This window comes from Scylla paramamosain, chromosome 27 (assembly GCF_035594125.1).
Source record: "Scylla paramamosain isolate STU-SP2022 chromosome 27, ASM3559412v1, whole genome shotgun sequence".
In the NCBI taxonomy this organism is placed as follows: Eukaryota; Metazoa; Arthropoda; class Malacostraca; order Decapoda; family Portunidae; genus Scylla; species Scylla paramamosain.
Window position 1 is genome coordinate 7,983,460 of NC_087177.1, and position 25,602 is coordinate 8,009,061.

Here is a 25,602-nt window from a genome sequence, read left to right on the forward strand (position 1 = left end):
AATAATAATAATAATAATAATAATAATAATAATAAAGATAAGTAAGCAGGTTTATTAACGATTACATTGCTTTATGTAGGGACATAACCCTATATTATCCTATAAATCCAGAAGTTATGTAATTTTTGTATTCGAACAATTGCACGCAGTGCTTAACTCCAAGACCGGCAGTCCTGAACTTTGAGCGTTATATGTCTATTTTGCATTTGCACAACAGAAATACATTAATTGAAACTAATGCTCTATAAAGAATGATTGGAAACTTACTCGATAGCTGTAAAAATTCCAATAATTATGCCTCCTTAAAAAAAAATAAATAAATAAAATAAAATAAATAGTAATAATAATAATAATAATAATAATAATAATATAATAATAATAATAATAATAATAATAATAATAATAATAATAATAATAGTAATAATAATAATAATATTATTATTATTATTATTTATTTATTTATTTGTTTTATCTATCTATTTATTTATTTATTTATTTATTTATTTATTTAATTTTTTTTTATCACTATAAACCACAGACGGGTGTCTAGCACAGGGACATGATGTTGGTTTTATTCGGAGAATAGAATCACTTATTTTGTCGCAATATTTTTTTCATGATACGGGTGCTCGGTACTATAAGAGTAAAGGGATCCCTGAAGCTGTGACAGTGTTGTTTTGTGATGAGAAGAATTATACGAGTAAATAGGAAAAGAGACACCTCTTCACCTGAGTGACCTGACTTCCTTTATGTCCGAGGCCTACCATGAGGAATGGCTTCAACAGAGATAGGGATTAGGAAGCATTCTCCTTGGTTTAATGTAGTTAATATGTATCATGATCAACAATTTCTTTGAAATGCTGAATCTGAGCAGCGCTCTTTGTAAGTTGCGCCGATCCATTATTTGCGCGAGATGAAAAATGTGCAATGTAAGTTTGTCGTTTAGATTGTTAGCTTATGAAGAAGACAGTGGTAACATTTGGCATTTTTATTCCATTAATTGAACACGTTTGTCAACCAGAGTCGTAAACTAAATTCTTACGTGTGTTGACATAACCCAGTCAGAACCGAAGTGGGGGGGAGGAAGGAACAGTTACTATGAGTGAGTGTTTCCCAGACTTAATTAAGCATTTCCTGCATATTTATGGCTTAAGTTTACTTTGATTCATTACCAGCAAGCATCGTGATTAATTTATGGATATGTGAGATTAGTATGTGAGTCAGACTGGCAAGGAGAGGACGACGGTGTCCAGGGAGTCAGCTGTGGCTTCCCTTGCCCAGCTGATGCGAGGTTGATAGCTCCGGGTCAGGCAGCAGTGGCGCCACATTCAAAAGATTACACACAAAGGAAGATAAGATTACATGCACTACTTTAGATCCTTGTGACCACTGGCCTCCTTATAATATGTGCACAGTCATGTTTTCAACACGTTGAAGTCCGTGAAAATCATATTTTGCCTGCTTTTGAATATGCTAATGACATCTTTAAGTTTCATTCATAAAAATAAGTATTTAACTGTGTCCATACATGGTGGCCTAATTCTGCCACTGAACCATTAATATATTTTGTATCACGTGAAAAACAAGATGACTTAGCATAACAAGTAGCATTAACGGTATACACATAACTTTAATTATTGATAAAAAAAAATCTATAGCTAAGTAACTTTAACAGCTTGATGTATATGGATAAGGGTAAGTGGGTTTCCTCACACACGGGCTTCGCACTCGTGCTTTTCCTTCTTCCTTCGAACTAGGAAACTAGGAAAGGAAGGTTTCTTATTGGTGAAAAAAAAATAAAACAGGAAAAAATGTCTACCTTTCATATAGATATATAGACGAAATCAATAGAATACAGGCAGCCATGTATGGTGCATCCTAAATACTCATGCCTTATAACAAATCTAAAAATATACTTCATCTGTAAGTTATCATACTGCTGACCTCGACCCAGAAAACAAAGTGAGAGGTGCTGTTGATTAACCCTTCTAACTTTTTGAAGTGTATGATTTATGGTAATTGGTATTTTTGTGATTTTTTGTAATTTATTTTATCACTGTACCACGGAATAATCGTATGTGAAGACGAATTTATTGTTCATATTTTCACAGTATTGGAACCAAAGACTTTATAAACGTGTGTTGAGCAAAATAATATTAACAGACAGTCATGAAAGGGGTTGAATAAGAAAGAAAATCAAACAAATTACATTGACTATATATTGAAACCATGAAGAGACTGCGTAGTATATATTAAACCCCTTCATGCAAACAAGGAGAAGCACTTGGCGCCCTCTAGTTTATAGGCTCGAGTGCGCGACCCTGAAGTAACGCCAGCCAGCAGCTGGTGTTTACCTGCGACGCACTTCTCGCCACCACAACACCACCAACATGGGGAGTGTGTTATTGTGAATATGTTGCGCTTAGGCTTAGACACACTCTCCAAAATGCCGTGGTATTTTCCGTGGTCGGAGGCAATCAAGAAGAGAGCCATCAGATATCTGCTACAACGATATGTTGGGCAGTTTTTGGAGGAGAAACTGTCCCTGGATCAGCTGACTGTAGATCTGTACAATGGAACGGGAACCATCAAGGAACTGGCATTGGACGTGAGTGCACTAAATGAAGTGGCTGATCAACTGAATCTTCCTCTCAGGTTCGTGGATGGTTATATTGGAGAAATATGTGTCTCGGTTCCTTGGCATGCGCTGTTGCAAGACAGCAGCTTTGTGGAAGTTTCGGGGCTCATGGTGACCATCGAACCCAAACAAAGATCAGAGGACATATCTATGGTAGATTCAATGATTGAGTCAATGAGTATGACCAGTTCCATGCAGATAGCGCAGGAGTGCCTTAATCAACATGAGGAAGAATTTGAGATGGAAGATACCCCAGAGAAAGATATTAATCAAATATTAGATGGAGTTGAACATTTCGCTCATGCCATAGATACAGTACTTAATAGAATTAAGGTGCGTTTCCTTGATTCCATCATTAGACTGGAACACACCCCTAAAGGCAGCCTGTCTGGAGTAGCCCTGGAGGTTAGAGTAAAGAAGATTGATTATTTTGATGAAGCTGGCTTGGTGAAAATGGCACAAAATTCAGATAGTAGTCAGAGTGGCCATGAACATTCAGCTTTTGCCTCCAAAAAGTTTCTCATTGAAGGTCTGACAATGTACACTGATGAATTTCCAGCCAAGAGTAAAGGAATGGGTAGATCTGTTGTAGTTCCATCAACAGACTCAAATTCTTCCCCAGAATCTGGCTCAAAGGTGTCTGGTTCAGGTTCAGGGGATTCATTCAAGACTGCAGATACATCGCCAGCTGAGGATAAATTTGAGTACAACCATGAAAAGACTGTGAAAAAATTGATGACCAGCAACACAATTCCAATGGAGCCAGTATTATTTGCAAAGCTAACAGGATCTCAAGAAATAAGCTTGAAGTTGAAACAGTCGGATGTTGTTGGTCCCAAGGTAGATTTGAGGATGAACTGTGGCTCCATCATCATGTTCCTTTCACCTAGGCAGATTCATCTCCTCCTTGAGCTTTCAGAAGGTATTGCATCACCAGAGAAACTTGAATTGGATCCCACCTTTTCAGATCTTATTAGAGGAAAACAAAAGCCAATGGATCCAAATGATTTTAGGAAGGTCGAAGATGAGCTTCGTAAAGAGCTTAAAGCACCCACCCTATCTAGTCATGCTCTCAATCAACACCAGGGCTGGTCTTACGCTCCACTAGACAGTGATGATGAGTTTGTGCCCATGGGTAGTGGCAGTGGTGGCTTTACCAGAAATTTATCCAGCAGTCAGCTGTCTGGATGCTCAGATATGGACAGCTCCTTCAACTCCAATATGTCTGGCAGCACTCTCAAATCACCGGGGGCTGGTGTGTCAACACCACCACCATTCCGCTACACAGGGGCTGGTGTGATGACAGGGGACCATGGAAGTGTTGGTGGAAGTGGAAGGAAAAATAGCACTAGTAGGTTAGTAGATGATCCTTCAGCAGTGGTAACCCGCTTCCGTGTGCAGGTTAGCAGTGTGGCTGCTGTGGTGCTTCATGAAGATATACTCACACCCTCAGTGGAGAATGCAAATATGGTGTTGAAGGCATCTGTGGCAGAAATGCAAGCTAAATCAGAAGACTTTTTTTCCACTCTTGGTTTTCATGCTTTATCTGGTTACAGTTATAATGCTTTCCAAGAAGCTAAGAAAAAATTTACAGAAGCTTGTCAGATCAGCCATTTAAGGTTTATGGCAGCCCCACTAACAATGGAAGGATCAGAGAAGAGCCTTTCAAAGAAGTGGGAAATGAATGTGAATCTAACTATGGGATGTGCTGAGCTACTGGAGTGTCTTGTAGATTCCTCAGTTATACCTGTAAAAGTTGAATATTCTGAATTGCTTTCATTCAGACATAGTGCCAAAGAAGAGGCAAGTGAAATATATGGTAGCATGATGGAACCTAAGCTTAGAGTGAGCATATCTCAGTCCCAGAACATGACTCCCACAGGAAAAACACGTAGGATGAGTGTCCCCAAACTGGATATTAAGGTGAATCTAGCAGAATGTACATCAGAGGTTGACATGTCCATTGTAGACCGAATTAATGCACTCTTGAATCGCCAGGTGGTGTGCACTAAGGCAGCAGAAGAAGTGTTTTCTCCAGAGCTTCCCCCCAGTTACATCAGCAACCAAGCTTGCTTCAAGCAGACTCTGGATGATGCAACAGTTCACCCTGACACTCGAGTTACAGTGAAAGTCTCCTCCACATCACTGACTGTCAAGCTCAGATTTCCCATCCCTGATCTTAGACCAACTTCAAACATGGATAGAATACCATGGTGGAAAAGAAACATCAGAAAAGATATATTATCTCTGGTTTTGGAAGACTTTGAGTTTGTTACATCCATAGACCCATACTTATTATACTCTAGCTATGAGGTACGCAGTAGTGGCATTAATGTGTATTTCCAAGAGAGGGAGGAGGATGTACGTATGTCACTGCTTCAAGCTAATGCTAGTGAAGGAGCAGAAAAAGGCTTTGACTTGCCACGTATTGTTGTTACAGTGCATCCCATACAGCCCTTGACCTCCCTAGAAGATGAGGCACCACGGCGTGAGAATATCATGACAAAATCCATGATGGGCTTCTTGGAAGAGGTTAGTGAAACAGAACCAAATCCATTTAGTAAAAGAAAAGTTGCCACTCAGCAGGCGGGAGAAGGTGATGTTGGAGAACTTATTATACCAGCCAGCAGGAAAGAGGTCTTACAGTTTATAGAAAACACAGTGAAGAATGTCCAGTACAATATAGAAGTTCATCTCCCAAGTGTCCAGTTGATATTACCCTCCAAGCACATCTATGAAGTAATTTACAATAGATTAGTGTCTGACCTCCTCCTGTGGGAACCTTCTGCCCCCAAGCCAGCCAGCCATAGTACACGCAACATGGGGGGTGCCCAGGGTGGACTAGATCTGGCATCAGTATTCATGAATGAGAGCATCTACCAAAGCACCACACAATTCACCATGTGTTCCAGTGCCAATGTTGAAAGTGACAGTGATGATGAAGGCAATTCACAGTACTTCTCCATATATGAACACAAAGCAAGACAAAAAGGGAAACAATATCCTCAACAGCAGCAGCAACAGCAGCCACAAGAACCTGATAGCAGGATGCAGACCATGGTAGCCTTCAAACTGGTGATGGGCCGTGGTGTGGCCAGTGTGCACACTCCATACAGAGATGGAAAGAACAATGTGCTTCCTGGCCAGCATGGAGAAGTGATGCTGGTCATGGAAAGAGGTACAATATTTACTACTACTGGTTATCGTGGATGTCCCAACTTAGGATATGTATGTATCTGGGCAGAAAAGGGCCATGTATACCACAAGGCTGCCAACATAACTCCTGATCACCCTATAACACTTCATGCCAACAGTCCCCTTTCCACATCACAGTTAGATGCTGTTTTGTACCCAAGTGATCCAGGAGTTATCATAAAGTTGGGTGGTGGTGGTAGGACTCGATGGAGATCTCGGGACCAAGTCTCCATAGCTCTGAAGATGGACTTTGATCCAGTACGTAACATGAAGACTATAAATTTGTCAGGCTGCATAAGGGGATCAACACTTCGCCATTACATGTGTCCTGCCCCAGACAGCTGGTTGACTCAGCTCATGGATGTTTTTGAGGTCCAGGATTATCCTATTGCAGGCTACTTACTACCAGAAGTTGTGACAGAGATGAATTTCCATCTTTGGGGTTGTGCTCTTGATTACCGTCCTCTTCATCTGCCACTGCGTGCAATGTTAACAGTTGATGCTTGCTCAATTTCCAGCAATATGACACTGGGTAGTGATGTTAGTGTTGTACAGTTGATTATAGAGGATGCTGCTTTGTTTCTGTCTGATAAACTTAATGTGAGTACTGTGGACATAAAGAAGAATTATGTGTGTGTGGCTGACCTAGGAGTGTTTGAGATGTCTTTGAAGTTGATTGATGCTTCAAAGAACAAATTGCCAAGGATTGATTTGATAGCTTCAAACAATGTAATTCACATCCGTACCTGTGCAGATTCCTTTAAGGCATTGCTGGAACTCATGATATATGTAGCAGGTGATGGAGATTTGACCAAAGATGCATCAGTACAAATTCCGCAAAGTGAAGAGCCCTCATCAGATAGCAGTAACACTAACCTCACCGCTGCTTTCCCCACTGCTGACTGCACTAACAAGCCTTTGGACACCCAGGAAACCATTTTCAACCCTTGTATCAAGGTTAATGATAACCAACAGCTAGAGATGGTAAGGGGTATGATGGATGATGCCATGGTGGAATCCACACCATCCACGTCATCCTGTGAAGATGATGAAAATGATCCCATAGCAAATTTAAGAAAGGGTGTTGAGGTGTTTTTCTTCCCAGATGATGACATGAAGAAGGTTATTATCTCTAAAGATGTGGCAAAGCAAGAGGATGGTGTAAATGAAAGGGAATTGACAGCCACTGAGTGTGCTCTCAAGGAAGCTTTGAAAGAACCTCTTGAAAATCCCTTTGAGGAGTGCAGCTCAGGGACAGATGAGGAATTCTGCATTCTGGATGATGCACCTGGCACTGGCATCAAATCTCCATCTGGGGAGCCACAGGTGCGCATCCTCACACGGGACCCCATCTCCATTGTTGACAATCACTTCACAATTCCTTTTGGCAAAGTAGATCAACTTAAGGCACCTAAGAATTTCCCTGTGCCAGAAAGCAAATACACACTCCAGGAACTTACACTTGTGTGGCATATTTATGGTGGTTCGGACTTCAAGTCTTCCTCTGGAACTTCCTCTCACTCACGCCATGTCACCATCAATGATTCCAATGGCAACTCAGATACTGTTGTTGGAAGGCAATCTCCAAATATACTTAATGAACCCAGTGTGATAGTCCGAAGTGGGGAAGTCTGCTATTCTGCTCGCCATACTTCCCCAACAGCTTTCAAGAAGTCTCCACCTCAAAGTCCACAGCTGATGTCCCAACAAGTGTGGCAGGCCAAGGGTGGTCCAGGGAGAAAACATGATACCCTCATGGAGCTCCACCTCAACAAGGTTCGTTTTCAACATGAGGTTTATCCAGAGACAGCAAAACAGGTGTCCAGGCATGTAGTTCTCATACAAGATGTGGAAATAAGAGACAGACTTGCCTCCTCTAAAATCAACAAGTTCCTCTATCAATTTTCCTCTGAGACATGTCCTCGACAGGCACATGCCAATATGGTACAAGTGAAGGTTCTCACTACGAGGCCAGATGGAAAGCATCGGCCACAGGAGACTAGCATAAAGATCTCCTTACAACCAATAAGACTGCATGTAGACCAAGATGCACTACTCTTTCTTTTCCAATTCTTTGAAGATCTTCATGTATCTGACATAGATGGAGAAATGGGAGAGGAAGAGCGACCTCAGTCAGTCAAGGTTCAGGCACCCATCATGACTGTGAATGTAAATCAAGCTGCCAACCTCAGTGGAAGAGAGCATCAGTTACTTGTTAACCTTGAGGAAAAGTCACCAGTTTCTGATGAGGAAGAAAAACTCATGGAAGCTATGAAGAGTGGTCCTTCCTACTTCAAGTCCTTTGTGTTCTCCCCAGATGTACCCATTAAAATTGATTATCATGGCAAGCACATTGATATAAATTCACAGTATGGTCCTCTGGCAGGCCTTATCATAGGGCTTGGGCAGCTCAATCATGCTGAAATAAAGCTGAAAAGCATTGTGCACAAGTCTGGTCTACTTGGAGTGGACAAGCTGCTCACTTATGTAACAAATGAGTGGATTGGTGACATACGTCGTAACCAATTGCCCTTGGTTTTGGGTGGTGTTGGTCCAATACATTCAGTCAGCAAGCTGCTAGCTGGAGTGAGGGATCTGTTTCTGCTGCCCATTGAGCAATACCAGAAGGATGGGCGCCTAGTGCGTGGCATTCAGCGGGGAACTTCAGCCTTCACCTCTTCCTCAGCACATGCTGCACTTGACCTAACAGGCCGCTTCATCGGGTGCATTCAATCTGCTGCAGAGACTATGTACGACATGGTGTCTTCTGGCCCAAGTGTTCGTCACAGATACCGGCAGCGTGGTGGTCAGCCCCAGGACATTCGTGAGGGGGTCACTACAGCATATGGAGTGGTCAGGGATGGCATTGGGGAGACAGCCTCAGCTATTGTGCAGGTAGCCTCCCAGGAACATCAACACAAAGGTGTATCAGGAGCCATAGGTGGGGTGCTGCGACAAATTCCCCCCACAGTGGTTCAGCCTATCATTCTGGCCACTGAAGCTGCTGGCACTGTGATTGGTGGAATGAAGAACCAGTTGGTGCCTGATGCAAGAAAAGAAGCTGTTGACAAATGGAAAGCATAGTTGGAAAACAGCTGCTTTCATAAATACTTCAGTGTAGCATTTCATACTGAAACAGGGTTACATTTATAGTTCATCAATTTCTGAGATTTTCATATAATTTGAAGATAATTGTTTTGGAATTTAGCTGATGAACTGTGGTTATCTCAACTTACAAACTTTATCCTTATATATATATATATATATATATATATATATATATATATATATATATATATATATATATATATATATATATATATATATATATATATATATATATATATATGTGTGTGTGTGTGTGTGTGTGTGTGTATATGTATGTATGTATGTATGTATGTAAGTATAAGATTTCCAATGGGGGAAACAATGCAACTTGTGCCTACCACTTAGTTATAGTGAAGTTCAACATTCTCTGATGTTGGTCTTGTGATAGTGTATGTATGGTTTGATGAATGATTTTTCCATGTTTGTGTTACTTTTATATTGTCAAATTGTTTTTGTAATTGTCGCATAAATGTGAAAGTTTATACTACATTCATTGCCAGTATATTTTATCTCTTCAGTTCTTCTCTACAGAGCCAGAGTTATGTCTGTGGAACAAGTCAGTGGTTATTAGTCTGCTATTTGTTATGCCGTGGTTTGTTTAAGTATGAGCAGAGTAGATTCTTTGAACTCATTAAAGTAAATAATTACTATACTGTATCTAAAGACAACAGAACTGTTACCTTTCTAGTATATCTATTATACTTAAGTAATGAGTGAGTAATGTTGAGTGAAGCAATGCCCCTGAGTTTCTTTCTACTATCAATATAGGACTGACACACACACACACACACACACACACACACACACACACACACACACACACACACACACACACACACACACACACACACACACACACACACACACACACACAAATATTATATATAGTATATATGTGCAGTATATATTTTTTCTTTTCAAGAAAATAACTCTGGAGAGAATATTTTTGTAACTTAGGATAAGTTTGAGAAATATGCATATGTATAATAATGCAGAATTGTTATGTTATTGACAAAAAAATGAGGCAGAGATAGAGTCTAGTTAACTGAATGAAAACTATGGCGAATATAAAGGGAAGTGGATTTGTACAATGCATTTATGATGAAGGGGTAAAAGCTTGAAGTATTGGTTGAAGTTTGAAGATCAAGATTCAAGTCATCCAGCAGGACATAGTCAGCCTTTCACTGCTTTGAGAAAACATCACCTGCTTGTCTGCTGCAGCCAGTGACTGCTTGGTGTATGAGGCAAGTAAATATTGCTTCTCTTTTTCATTGTACATGGTCGGCTTATGACAGTTTAACATGGGATTGATTTTATTTTAAAATTTAATGATACTTTGTAAATCTTTCATAATGAAAATATATCAATTGATTTTTTTTTTTCAAGTCTATTGGCGTTGGTGATGGTAATAAAGGTTGTAATTAATTTTATGATGTGACAATCTCATGTACTGATTAGCTATGTTTATTAATAAAGGCACAGCACAATTCTACTTTGAATTTATAATTTTTATAGCTACATTGATTTTAAGACTGGCCCATTGAATACAGGTGATGAAGATAGCTTTACTAGACTGGGCTCCACACTCTTTTAGGAGCTGCAATTTTTTTTATTTTTATCATTTATCTCTGCTCATGAAACTCAGAAGTATGATAATGAGGCAGTTGACCAAATGTCTGCAAATAAAAAGAAATGCAAAATTTTATGAGATTTGAAAATGAGGTGCATCTTGTTAAGACTTGAGGAAATGTGATTGACATCTGGGAACCATCTGCTTGAAATGTGACTGATGATGTTTGGTGGATATGTGCACTTCCAAGGACACTTTCCATTGTTCAAAGGAAACATCTTTTTGTCACAGAATGATCTTCAGTACATTTATTGTTTCAATTTGCTTTTGAATACATACAAAAATAATCATGAGATTATTTTTGCTAATTGCTCATCAATATTTTACTATTGTTTCTTTATAACTAGCAGAACTGAATTTTATCTAACAGTTGATTTTTTTCAGGAATGCTTTTCCACATAGTGAGAACAAAAGGGACAGGCTTTGTGGGCAGGTGTTGCTGCTCCAGCCCAGGGAGGAGTGTGTTGGCTGCACATCCTCTGTCAGCTCCTGCTAAGTGGTATGTGTCTCATATATATTTCCTCAGCTTAATGTGTGCAGATTTGATTATCTTAAAGTTGTATACACAGTGAGATTTAATGTCAAGTTTTGTTATCATTTCTACAAAGTTATATTCTGTAGGTTGTATTTGTAGTCTCTTTCAGTGTATAATAAAAAATTGACTACCATGAAAAAAAATCAGTATTGCAGTATTGCTATTTGGGCAATATTACTTAGTGAAATAGGCATTTAGCATATTAACATATGATATACAGTGCTGTAACTACCAGACAAAACTGTATAGAGGAATCAGTTATAATATTAACTATGAATCAGGTTCTGTGCATCTGTGGCCCAGTCATTGTATAGTGGACTGGCAAGCTGCATATGTACAGCTGGGTCCACACTTGATGAAGCAGCCTTCTTACCCTTACTTTTAGCTAAAGCGACATGTCAACTCAAGAGATTTTAGTAGGTAAATATCATTGGCCAGAAGTCATGACGTGTAAATTAAGCCATACCTTTCTCAACCACACTTCATCTCCACCTCCCCTTCCTGACTCCCTCCTTGTTTATACATTTCTCATACCTCCTTCCCTGTCTCCTCCATCAAAGAGAGAGAGAGAGAGAGAGAGAGAGAGAGAGAGAGAGAGAGAGAGAGAGAGAGAGAGAGAGAGAGAGAGAGGTTTATTTTTTATTTCTATGGTATCAGCTTCATTCCCAAGAGAGAGAGAGAGAGAGAGAGAGAGAGAGAGAGAGAGAGAGAGAGAGAGAGAGAGAGAGAGAGAGAGAGAGAGAGAGAGAAAGGGGGTGAAGGAAGTATGAGAATGAGAGTGGGCAAGAAGGACAGGAAGGGGGATGGGGGGGGGGGGGGGAAGAGGAAGAAGACAGGCCTAAGATACATGTCAGAGTCAGCTCTAGCCAATGACGGCTGACAGATGTCACTTTTGTTAGAGATATAGGTAGGAAAACTGCTTCATCAAGTAGGGAGCGGGCTGTACATAATATATATATATATATATATATATATATATATATATATATATATATATATATATATATATATATATATATATATATATATATATCAAGCTATTTGTTTTGTAGTTTCCTTCACATGATTTAATTTCTTATCTTTCTATCTCATTTGTCTGTATTTCAGCAACTTTTTCACTTCATATAACCATACCAATACAATCTGTCAATGTTAATTTATTAATTGTGGCTCTTAGTTCCTAGTATGCTTTTTACTATAATTGTAGCATTTTATATCCACCTTAATATCTCCCAGTCTTTTGATGGTATCTTTAAGGCCCAAATTATGTTACCATAAAGCATAACACCTCACTCAGGAAGGGTACAGATTGTCTGTCTTGTGTAAGGAAGACACTCGGTGATGAGGAAGGATTGAACTACATGAAATACTTTTATTCACTCCAGTTTTTGGTTACAGTGTTAGCAGTTTTTGGTTACACGTGCACATTAATAATTTACCAATGAGTGGAATCTCACTTCTAGTATCAATACATTCCATCCTTGAATTTCCATCTTTCGTCATGTGATTCAGGTTCAGTCAGTTGTATTACTTGATTACCCATTACACCATTTCAATTGTGTACCATGTGAAAATGCATTGGATGGAATCATCATTACTGCCAATATTTTTTTTTTACACTCTGCATATAGCCAAACACAATAATCTTAGTTAATGCACCATCCATACTCCTGTTAACAAACTAAACTGTTATATGTACATCTGCTGTTTTACTAATCACACTCTTAACAGACTACCTATAGTACTTTCTTGATTTGGTCCCATAATTTCAAGCTCAGAGTTGCCATTTGTATGCATCACCACCTCGTGCAAAATATATTATCATATTCTATAACTATTTGACTCAGATATGAAAGTTGTTGACATTTTAATTCTATATTATAAGAAGCCTCAATGTACCCATTGTTATTTTGGAACAGGTGTACATAATTCATATTATATAAGTTGTCTTGTATTTTTGTTTTGCATCAGGAAAGAAAGATTTTTGCTAGGCATTTCATCATTGTAGGTTTGTTGTCTACATAATTAATTTTTTTCTTACATACTCGTATGTAACAATTAATGATCATATCTTTTTAATAAGTTCCTGTTGTCCCACAGGATCCATGTGGCAGGGAGACAAAACCAGCAGAAAGGAAATGCAATGAATGTTTTTGATCGTCACACTAAACTGCTTCAAAGGGAGAGAGCTGCCAAGAATCCTGATGCTCCTATATATGATTATCTCAAGGAAGAGGTACCCTATCCTCCCTTCTCTCTCTCTCTCTCTCTCTCTTGCAAGGTTGTTTGCTTAATTACATATCTTTTTTTATGAAAAGGTTAAGGTGTCATTGTCAAGTTGTTCATTTTAATCATTGAGTTTATTTACTGTAAGAATATGATCTTACAGGTTGGTTACCGATTAGCTGACAGAGTCCTTGACATCAAGAAAGAGTTGAAAGTTGGACTGGATTTAGGCTGTGGGCGAGGATATGTAGCCAAGAACATTACTGATGTAAGTATGTTTGTGGTGTACAAGACTTTGTTCTTTAAATTATTTTACTTTAAGTAAAAATCTTCTCTGTGTATTCTTGTATTAAAACTTAAGTTATACAAGTAGCACTAATTTCACTCTGCTATTGTATTACATGTGTTGACATGTAAATTATATTACTTTTTGTTTCTGAATTTGTGAGCCTGTAAATTTTGTTCATTATATTACTTTTTGTTTCTGAATTTGTGAAAAGCTTACAATTTCAAATGTTTTTTGGTTCTCTTGTTTCAGGTTGAGTTGAAGCATCTCTACATGAGTGATTTGTCTCCATCCATGTTGGAGACTGCACAGACTCCAGAAAATATTGAATCAACCAAAATAGTTATTGATGAAGAGAAGCCATTTCCACTAGAGTCCAAATCTCTTGATCTTGTTATTTCAAATCTCAAGTAAGTTAATATTTGCTTACTTAGCTAATGCAACACATTACAGGAAAGGAATGCAGTATTTCTTTTTTTTATTAATATGTGAAGCAGTTACTTTATTTAAGAATACTGAAGGCATAAGATTCCATTTGAATCCCTATTTATAATCTTTAATGATTGTTTTAATATTTGGTATTTATATAAAAGCAAGCAAAACTATGGGTACTTTACCAACATTTGGAAGTATTTGTCAAGGAATGTTTTAATTTCAATACCTGAGCATTCATCAACAGATCCATATAATATGAAAAACAAATTAATATCCCAGAATTTGTCTTCTACATGATATATTCTTTGGCAGCCAGCCAAAACAATAACATGATCAGTGATCACCACAAGACCTCAGAACAAGTACCACATTCCTATCAGCTTGATTTCAGATGGGGAATAAAATGTTATTTCAATGTCAGTATATAAGTGATTCATGTTCTTACTATATGAATATCAGAAAGAACATTGTACACCTGGCAGACATTGGTGAATTAATATCTTAAGACTGATTCATGATACATTCTGTCACTGCTTTCAGGTACTTCTCATTTTTTGCATATTTAGTTCCACACACTGTGGAAATATTTTTTATAGCTTTTCATATACATAATATAGCATAATAGAAAATTTCTTTCCAAATAGAAATTGAAAATGTTTAAAGGCAAAGATATAGAATGTTTTTTATATAAATAAATGAATAAATCCCATGAGAATATTAGGAAAATCCTTTGAAAAATGCATGCTGCCAAACTAAGAAAGTAGTGAAATTAGTTATTCAGTTCAGCACTGGCTGGTAGGTACTGTGAGGGTGAAAGCTTCACTGTACCCAATGCACAGACTTTGGTCAAGAAGCAGTTTAAGAAAAATTTGCATACTAAAGCCTGTTTATTGAAGGTTAGGAACTCCTTTTATAATATTTTCAATGATGTGCCTAAAATACAGATATTAGCATTATGATTACCTGTATATCGGGATAATTTTCTTTTTTCTTTCAGCCTTCACTGGGTTAACAACCTACCAGGTTGTCTGCGTGAGATAAACAGAGTTTTGAAGGAGGACGGTGTTTTCTTGGCATCAATGTTTGGGGGCGATACTCTCTTTGAGCTAAGGTCATCCCTTGTCTTAGCGGAATTGGAGAGAGAAGGGGTGAGTTAGAATGTGGTATTTTTGCTGTCACAAATAGAGAGGATTTAATTCTTTACGAATACTCCCTCCTTGCTTGTTCAAGACCTCATCCAGAACTAATGCATCTTCCACAGGTGTATTCCTTTACCCTATCCAACTTTCCAAGAGGCATTCCTCTCCTAATTAGGACCTTCAGTTTCACTGACATGTTTTTTCTTCACTTTAAATTCATCCAGTTAATTCAGACCACCTCAGGGTACTTCTTTTCATCCATTTCACCACTGCATTTGTCACCCTATTTGCACAGGGGTCTACATGGCATCTTTCTTGCATGTTTTCTCCCTCTCACCTTCAAATCTTGGCATTCCACATGCCATTATCAGGTTTCCATAGCATAGCAGTCTTCACTGCTGTACTCTATTCTACAGCTATAACTGACTTTTATGTCAATGTTAAGCATAAGAATGTAAGAATATAAGGAAACAAGGAGACTGCAAAAGACCGTTGTCCTTGTGTAGATCAGCTGGTCTTTTGCAGTCTCCTTGTTTCCTGAGTACTTAAACTTATTTGAAAGTCTTCTCATTGTCACTTTAACTTCATGTGTCCTAAACTATTTGCAGTCATTGCCAAATCATCTGTGTGCATTTCTCTAGGGAAGTCTAGTCCATTCTTGGTAAAGCTTCAAGCATGATTATGGTATGTTAGGGACTCATTACTGACTTTCAATTTGCACTTCACATTTTATTACAAGACTTATCATAATCACTGCAAAAAAATTGTTTTAGAGTTATTGAACATTCAAATGAATGTCATCAAAAAGAAATCTTGGTAATATTGTTGTATAATTTATTTCCATATCAGGGATTTGCAGCACACGTGTCGCCTTTCACCGAGATACGTGACATAGGTGGTCTCCTAAGCCAGTGTGGATTCACCATGCTGACAATTGTAAGTTTTCATTGTAGTATACAAATAATAATGTAGTATACAAATAATAATACATATGTATATTTTTCAGAGAACTGTGTTTTTAGAATGTGTTTTTAGAATAATCTTGAATAATTAGTTAGGAATTGCTATTAAAATCTGTTACTTGGCAGAGTTAAATATTTATGCCTGGAAAGGATAATTAGATTAGCAGAGATTTTCTTATAATCTTTGTATATGTATATGTATATATATGTACTTCAGAATTAAGAAATTGGTAATACAGGTTGAGAACTCTATGTGGAATTCCAAAATTCAGGATTGCTTCTAAATCCACAAGTCTTTTTTAAGTGCTAATATTATCAATATTCTACTCACATTTCATACCAAAATAACAACTAGGCAAGTGCTGAAAACATTTCCTCTCTAATGTATGATTCTACCAGATTATATTCAGGAAAGGTTTACTACATATAAAAGTATGTGAATAGGTTTTCTTAAGGTGCAGAATACAGTCTTGTTTGTCATGGGGAATGCTTATGAAGTGACTTCCTACAGGATGTTGATGAGATAACAGTGGGCTTCCCTTCCTTGTTTGAACTGATGTGGGACCTCCAGGGGATGGCGGAAAACAATGCAGGTATAAATCGCAAGACACACCTTCATCGTGATACCATGTTAGCTGCTAGTGCCATATACCAAGGTAAGTGTTATTTTGTGTTAAGCTTCATTTATTTCATTATTGTAGATTAATGTCAGCCTCCCCTCTTTTCTGTTATCTACTGAAGTTCTATATAACAAACATTTCTTTAAATTATATAGCCCTATTTTATTTCTGGTTCTACAAAATCTTATTTATTTTTATTATTATCTAACATAAAATTTCATATTCTTAATCCTTAAAGAGTTGGTGATGGGTTTTTCTGGTTTGCCTTTCCTGCTTTCATTTTGGCATATGTATGGTGATTTTTGGTCAATGCGACTCCTAGGCCTTTGAACTATACTATACTTACTCAGTGTCTCTCTGACTGTTGTGGTAGCAAGATAAGTGATTTGTTTCTCTTTTGCATCTGATTCCTAGCCAGACTTTCTGCTCCCAATGTCTTCAACATTTCATGTAACAGTATTATTTCTCTTATGTACAAAAATGTAAGGGAGGCCAAAAATGTAAGGTGAGCCACAAATTAGGTGATTGATGTGAAAATGTGGTGAAATGTGTGTTTCCAGTGAGGAACATAGGGAGGAATAGCTGCTTGCCTTGTAAATACTATGCAGTGTTCTGAACACAGGTCTGCTTTTGGAAAAAAGTTACCATACTTGACCATGTAACCACAGAAACACCATATAACTTAGAGATTAGTTTGCCACAAACCTGAAGGATAAAGGAGATGCTTTTAAAATTTAAGAAGTAACTCAGTCAGTTATAATGGAAATGAAGCAATTTCTGTGGAAATGTGACATTGTCATACAGAAAGAAGGGATTTACAGGAATGTCCCTGCCCTGGGGAGTCTGTGATACTACATTTCTTATCCTCACTCAAAATCTTTTCTACTCCTTTTTCTATTCACATGTTTATATAACTATTTACAGAAATTCCTTTCTTAAGTAATTAATTATTTGATTTTTTTTTAATACTCTTACCGAACTCATTAGAATTCATCTTGTATGCTTTGTTTTTATATTCAACCAATCCATAATGTTTTTCACTTTTCAAATGCTTTACAACATGTCTTTTAGTGTCCTCATTGTACAATCAAATTTACAAGTGTCAAATGTGGTGGAATTTGTAGTGATGTGGAGACATTTGACATTAATATTAGGCAGGATATGAAGATTTGCAACCTTTTATTTTCTGAGATGTAAAGACAAGTAGTATTCTAGTAAGAAGGTGACTGCCTAGAAGACTGCCACTCACTTTTGTACCAGAGTATGAAAATTATCCATAATCTCAAACATCCATCATTTTCCATCAAGTTTCCTAATTCCCTGCCTGGAATTTCATGATGATTGAGTTCACTTTTATTTGGAAGATATTTTGTTACTTCTAGGCAAGAATGTGTCCGGTTCAGACAGCACTTCTCAGGCATGTCCTTTGCACTCTTGGAAAATAAGAGGGTTGCACATCACAGGAAATGTCAAGTCTGTTGGTTGACAGCAAAAAAAAGCAGCATTTCTGCACAAGTTCAATCTAAATGCTAGTGTTTCTTTGCTGTTATCTTATATTATATGAGAGAAGTACAGCCAGATCCAGTACAGTGTTTATCATAGAAGTTGATATTATTCATTACAGCATATGCATTAATAAATTTTTTCTCTATATAACTACTGATAAACTAAAAAAAATACAACAGGAAGAAAAATCAAGACTCGCAGTTTCAATCATTTCATGTTCTCTTCAGAGATGTATGGAAAGGGAGAGGGAGTTCCAGCAACCTTCCAGATAATTTATATGATTGGATGGAAACCTGATCCCAAACAAGTAAGATAGAGATGTAGATGTCTGTTTACCTATATATCGTATGCATGTTCCTAAATACTCCCAACATAAGAGAGTTTCCTCTTATTCCCTCCTTGCTCTCTTCATTCTCCAGCATGTTATCATCCTTGTCACTGAGGGCCATCTTGTACCCATATCATATCATTAACATTTCACTTATCATTCTCTCTATATGGCCATACCATCATAGTGGTCTGCTCTTGATTCCTTCAACCACTCCATATTTACCTTCTTCACCTTTATGTGACATAAATCTATTATAGGAGCATTCAGAGAAATTAGGTATGTGGTTTATATTTCCTTGAGATTTTTACATGATCAACTATGCAGTCAGCCACCATGATAACCTCCTCAGTGTTCTCCAGGCTTCTAACATGACTGTTTGCCTATTTTATGATCACTGCTAAAGGACATTCTTCGTAGTTTTTTCATAAAATGGAAAGAATGAAGAAATGTGTATATTATCCTTCATTTGCAGGAGATATGCAGGCATTGACAAGGAGGGTAGCTGGTTCAGGAAGGGCAACTGCTATACAGCCTCCTCACTCTTTTCTGGGCTGTGCTCTCTCTCTCTCTCTCTCTCTCTCTCTCTCTCTCTCTCTCTCTCTCTCTCTCTCTCTCTCTCTCTCTCTCTCAGCATAATAATAACAATAATGTTCTAAAATGAAATCCCTTGTGAAGGGAGTAGCTGACATAGTACATAAGTGCATACACACACGAAGATCTTTAAGAATAAACTGTAATCCATTTTAGCTCTTTAGCACCTCTGGGACTTATTCTCACTAATCACATAATGAAAGGGTCAGTTACATAGTATGCTGAGTCTGGAATGCCCTCCATGGGCTACTGAAGATTGGAAGCACATGGGAGGGAATGAGCCTGCTTCAGTGATCCAGGAGGGGCAGCATACTGGACACATTTACATGGAGCTGGAGGGATGTGGCTGTTCTGCTCTCATCTTCCTTAGCTTTTGCTTGTGTTGCTTCCAGTCCAGCAGGGAGACTGAGTGTGAAGTGTGGATGAGTGTGTGAAGGCATATGTAGTGTTTTGTATGTATCATACAGAAATATGAGTATATGTGAAGGCAGAAATAGTTAAGGTTAAATCAGGAAGTAGATGAGAGTTAGATGGAGAAATTTTAAATTGGATTAGAGGCTTAAAGAGAGATTTTGGGGAGTAAGATGCTAGTTGATCCTAGCATGTGTGTAAAGATAAAGGGTACAGTGTTTGTGTGCGTTATAGTTTGGATTGTTGTTCACACAGCATACCTTCTGAAAATAAAGATAATTGCTTACATTTAAGGAATTGTATATTTTAAATGTGCAAGAATACAAGACCAAATGGAAATCAAACTGATAGATGCAGAGAAATAATACACAAGTTACAAGTTGAAGTTTTCAACAGTCATGAACCAAAGCATTCTTCCTGCAGAAAGTAGTCCCAGCAGAACGAGGCAGTGGGCAAGTTTCCCTGAAGGATCTCCACAGACTTGACGAAATGGTGCGTGATGCAGGCATGGAAGGCAGGATTAAGTTCATGAAGGATATGATGGATGAGGATGACAAGAATAAAAAGGAATAAAAGACCAGGCTATTTTAGTCAGTTACAGATTGTCATTAGTTGAGATTGATCACTTATAACATTTCTGCATAATTTCATTATATAAAGTTTTTATAATGAAATTGATATTGATATTATATAAAAGTATCAGTATGATCTTTCACTCATGCTTACTTTCTAATCAATCCTCAGTTATTATATTGGTAGTAGAAAGAGATGTACAAGATATTACCTACTGAATGAATGAGGCATGGATTCATATACAAGAAAGGGGTACCATCTAATTCAATCTAAGGTTTATAAATGCATACCCAGCACTTGCATTTTCTTATGATTATGGTAATGTACTGATGAATTTATCAGTGACTCAATTCAGGAATCTATCATAATTATGCATACAATTGTTTGTTTATTATTATTATTATTATCATTATTATTATTATTATTATTATTATTATTATCAAAGAATATCTTGTCACATTTTTCTCACTTAGAATATTTGATTTAGACCAGTTCTGAATGGAAGTCACAAACATCATATGTTTTACTATTAGATTTTTTCAATCTATATACCAGACTTGCATCCTTATGAGTTGTGTAACTGAGAAAAAACCCATATACTTAAACACACACACACATACGCACAGTACGTTATATTTTTCATTTGCTAAATTACGATATTTCATATTCCATTATCTTTTGAGAAGGATGATTATGTAGTACCTTTGAATCAGTAATGTCATATGATGAGTTCATTGTCAATTGACTAGACATTTTATTTGGTAAAAGAGCATCAAAGTGCATTTCACATGATTACCACTAATATAATCAAGTTGCAGTGCAGCCACTCAATATTTCTTGTTTATTTCTAATGATACAAGGCTAACAGTGGATGGCTTGGATGTCGTATTACTATACTACCTTCATTTGCACAACATTAAGGGCAGTTTCCAAGACTCAGTTTAATTATTGTTAAGCAATGAGCTGTTTGTAAATAAGAAAAATAACCACCAGCATAATGAGGCATTAATTAATGTTAAGATCATTTATTTGTGGCTTTCAGTAATTGTATATTTTTTTTGTACATACTAGTTTTGTAATAAAGACCATTGTTATGGTTCTCTCTTATTTCCACCTAATTCTTATGGATAATCTTCTCAGTGCAGAGTTCTCTTATATTTCCATTTAACTTTTACATTGAATTAACTCATTTTAGTAAAAAAATGTAACGAGTTCTAAGATTCTTTCTGTTTGAAGCTTTTTTCTTCCCTAAGATTTGAAGATTACCTCCATAGTTAGTGTTTCTAACATAACATGTCAATAGATTTTTAGTACTCACTGCTCTGGAGCAGACCTGACCACTGCCATGTCCAGCTGTTCCACTGCTTCTGGGTTCTGGGGGTCAATAAAGGTTTTTTTTTTTTTTTTTTTTTTTTTTTGCAAGGTGGGCTCTGGCCTAGGGCAACAAAAGTTATACATATATAAAGAAGGTCCCACTGAAGGTGACAGTCCCAGTAGAGTATAGTCAAAAGAGGATAAACTAAATATGAGGTGTCTTGAAACCTCCCTTTTGCAAGAGTGTAAGTCACAGGTAGAGAAGATACAGAAGCAGGCAAGAAGTTTCAGTTTACCTGATAAAGAAATAAAAGACTGAGGATACTGGTAAACTCTTGCATTAGGAAGGTGGATAGAATAGAGGTGAAAGAAAGTCTTGTGCAGGAAGACTGTGGGAGGGGAAGAGACATGCACTTAGCAAGATCAGAAGAGCAATTTGTGTGAAAGAAATTATAGAAAATAGCAAGAGGTGCAATAGTATGATGAAGAAAGACATGCTGAAGACTGTCAGTTAGAGGAAAGGAAACAAATTATTTTGTTACCACCTTGTTCAAGAAAACAGTATGAGTGGAATGCCCACATTTATTTGAATCATACTCCATGTATGGGTGGATAATGCCTCAGTAGAGTTAGCAACTAGGGGATTGGGAGAAATTGGCAGAGATGCACAGAATGCCCAACTTCACAGAAGCTGTTTTAGCTAGAGATAAGATGAGAAGTTTCCTGTTTAAATTATTAGTAAAGGACAGACTGAGGATGTTCAGTAGAAGAGGGGGACAGTTGAGCATTAATGATGAAGAGGGAGTTAGTTATCTGAAAGGTTGTGTTGAGTTGATAGAGGGAGAAATTGAGTTTTGAGGTATCAAACAACAGAAACAAGTTTGCTCTACCCCAGTCAGCAATTTTTAAAAAGATCAGAGGTTGTTCTGTAGTTCCCCTGCATGAGTTGTTTAATTCCTGGAGGGGTGCGTGTTTAAAGAAAGATGTGGAAAACTGCAGAATGGTATCATCAATTAGGACAATAAGTTTACCTTAGATTAATAATAAAAAGTAGAAAGAGAGAGGGTGACAGGATGGAGCCTTGAGGAACACCACTATTAATAGACTTAAAGAGCAGTGACCATTTACCACAGCAGCAAGAGAACAGTCATAAAGGAAACTTCAGAATAAGTTGCAGAGAGAAGGATAGAAGCCATAGGATGGCTTTGTGCCAGGCTCTATAAAACCTTTTTTTGATGTGTTTAAGACAACAATGAAAGTTTCACCAAAATCCCTAGAAGAGGGTGACCAAGATTCAGTATGGGAGGCCACAAGGTCACCAATAGAACAGGCGTGACAGAACCCATACTAGTGATCAATTTAAGGTTGTGAAGTGATAAATGTTTAAGAATCTTCCTGTTGAGGATAGATTCAAACACTCTAGATTTAGAAAGACAGAATATCAAAGCAACTGAGCAGCAATTTGAAAGATTAGAGTGATTACCCTTTTAGGAAAAGGCTGGATGTAGGAAAACTTCCAGCAGGAAGGAAAAGTAGATGATGACCGAGTTAAAAGAGTTTGACCAGGCAAGGTAGCAAGTACAGAGGTACAGTTTTGGGCTTGGCAAGTCTTCCTGACACCAAGGAAGAAAAGAAAGAATGAAAAAGAAAAAAAATCTATACACACATGTATCCCCTTACCAGCATACTGTCCTGCTCCACCAACAATGTTCTATCTTTCAAAAAAATTTACAGTGGTACCTCGGTATATGTCCGCTTTGGAATAAGTCCAACTTGGTATACTTCCTGTTTAGATACGAAAAAATTTGCTTGGTATACGAGCTTTGTTTGGAATGTGACTCGTGTGCTGGAACTTGTATGGGTCAAAATGAGTCATGACACCATGCACCACCCTTGTTTACCTCTCATGAGACAAAGTTATGACTGCCCACAAGCGTCAATACACCCGTTGCTACCATTCAGTGAACAATCTGTGCTGTAACTCTGTGAATTTTCATGTGATTTTGTATTTTTCATGTATTTTTTTTGTAAATTCATTAACCATGAAAGTTAATGGCTCTCCTTCCAAACAATAACATCTCCTCCCTTTTCAGCACCATCTTAGTAGGCACTTGACTCTTCTCAGCAGAGTAAAGTGAGGTTAAATTCTAATTTATTTCATCTAATTGCTTTTGTATTTACTGTATCTGATGGTATAAAAGACACCTTTTTTTTCATAAAAATGGCTAAAAAAAATTACCCTGCATTTTATATGTGAATGTGAGGCCTCCCAGAAATTTCATTTTGAAATTTCCTTCACCTATATACCTGAAGATCTACACCACAGTAGTATAGGCAAGGGTGCTATATCATATTTTTCAACCATAATATGATGTAAAGAAATGTTGAAAATGAAAACATGAGCCTGTTCAGTGACATGCCAATTGTGTTGTTGAGATCTCAGCAGCTGGGCTGCGTTCTTTGCCTCACCTCTGTGACCAGGCCACTACCCCTGTTTTATTTATGCAATCATGTGGGATATTTTTAATATTGTGATTGCTTGCTTTTTGTTCAGCTGTACGGCTAATATGCTTTAAACATTACGTGCTTAAATACATAAAAAGTTGTTTTTTCCTAAATATGCTCTTGCTGGAATGGGGGTGTATCTTATACGCCATCAAATACAATATGTATTTTAGTATTAAGCACTGTTTAAATTATTCTATATAACTCCATCAATGTACTGTATAATATGCCAATAACAATAGGATTTTTTTCATGGGGATGCATTAATCATTTTCCCTTTATTTATTATGGGAAAAATTTGTTTGATATATGTCCTGTTTGGTATAAATCCAAGGTCTGGAATGGACTAAGGATATATGCTGAGGTACCACTTACATTATATATATATATATATATATATATATATATATATATATATATATATATATATATATATATATATATATATATATATATATATATATATATGCACACACACATATGAATATAATACATCTTTCTAGCATTCTGTTCTGTTCCTTCACCATTGTTCTATCTTTTCTCAACAATAAATTTCTAGTTATCAACCAGCTTTTAACTTGTGCCCTTACTTGCTCTTTCATTTATTTATTTGTAAATCAAAATTATTCAAGCTTTGATGTTCAACCTTGCAGTTATATAAGATGATTTATTTATTACTTTACTCCATTCAGTCCATTCATACTGAAACCATAAAAAAGAAAAAAATAATAAATAAATAAAATAAAAAATCTCTCACCCATAAGGGATTTATAAAAGCTCCAGAATTAATAATAAAAAAAAGTTAAATTCTTACACTAGACAAGGTGTCTAAATGTGTCAAGAAACCATAAGGAAAATCTGAACATTCAGTTAATCCTTTCATCATTTTGGAAGGCTCCATAAATATTATGCTTGCATGTATAAGTAATGTGTACATTCAAAGGCATCTCACTAGCTTGTACATCTCTAGTTTCTTCCATGCTCAGACCTTGATGTTTGTGGTATTTCAGAACTATTTAATTCCAGGGTAAAAAATATCACCCATGATATAATAATGCTCTTCTACCACCTATTACAGGTCCACAATCCCTTAACCAAAATCCTTAGGACCAGATACTTTCTGATTTTTGGAATGGTTAGTTTGAGTGCTCTTTTTAGTTCAGAAATAAAGATAAACATATCAATTAAAAGACAAAGGGAACATCATTGGATTGATGTTGAACCACCTGTCATTAGTAATTAACTTAGAAATGGAGTAAATGAAAATAAAGTCAATGATGACTGGTTCCAAATTTGGTTTACAGAATTTTGTCAAAAGATTATGGACCTGTACTACTGAAAAAAAGGTTAGTATCAAAGCTACTTCTTCCCATTTAAGTTCCATCAACTCCAACACTAATTAATATACAAAAATATTATAACAAAAAAATGGATCTACAAATGACATCCCTTGGGAAGTGAATGAGGCATACCTAATACTATTCAGCTTCTGTTTAGGTCTCTGGTGTTATATTAAACAAAGACAATGAAAATTTGTAGCTTAGTTGAGCAGCTTTCACAGTTTCAACACTTAAGATAAATGTCAATGTATAGTTAG

At 36.9% G+C, this 25,602-nt stretch overlaps 2 protein-coding genes across 2 annotated transcripts; both read left to right on the plus strand.

Annotated features, from left to right (window-relative positions):
• Positions 1–1,069: 1,069 nt before the first annotated feature.
• Positions 1,070–9,817, plus strand: LOC135114127 (autophagy-related protein 2 homolog A-like). Its single transcript, XM_064029847.1, has 2 exons — positions 1,070–1,102; positions 2,112–9,817. Exon 2 carries the CDS (start codon positions 2,414–2,416, stop codon positions 8,915–8,917), a length of 6,504 nt encoding a protein of 2,167 aa, XP_063885917.1. The 5' UTR covers positions 1,070–1,102; positions 2,112–2,413; the 3' UTR covers positions 8,918–9,817.
• LOC135114132 (arginine-hydroxylase NDUFAF5, mitochondrial-like) lies at positions 9,789–21,281 on the plus strand. The gene is made up of 10 exons (XM_064029857.1): positions 9,789–10,185; positions 10,956–11,070; positions 13,207–13,342; positions 13,496–13,600; positions 13,871–14,028; positions 15,051–15,201; positions 16,042–16,128; positions 16,666–16,810; positions 18,508–18,587; positions 20,037–21,281. The coding sequence occupies exons 2-10, from the start codon at positions 10,958–10,960 to the stop codon at positions 20,184–20,186; spliced, it is 1,125 nt and encodes a 374-aa protein (XP_063885927.1). The 5' UTR covers positions 9,789–10,185; positions 10,956–10,957; the 3' UTR covers positions 20,187–21,281.
• Positions 21,282–25,602: the final 4,321 nt, after the last annotated feature.

Bases quoted from the DNA above. Each gene is read 5' to 3' on its own strand.
- LOC135114127 (XM_064029847.1), top strand. From the start codon at position 2,414: ATGTTGCGCTTAGGCTTAGACACACTCTCCAAAATGCCGTGGTATTTT.
- LOC135114132 (XM_064029857.1), top strand. From the start codon at position 10,958: ATGCTTTTCCACATAGTGAGAACAAAAGGGACAGGCTTTGTGGGCAGG. The intron at 14,029-15,050 runs GTAAGTTAATAT...TTTTTCTTTCAG, and splicing joins CTTGTTATTTCAAATCTCAA to CCTTCACTGGGTTAACAACC. The intron at 16,129-16,665 runs GTAAGTTTTCAT...GACTTCCTACAG, and splicing joins GATTCACCATGCTGACAATT to GATGTTGATGAGATAACAGT.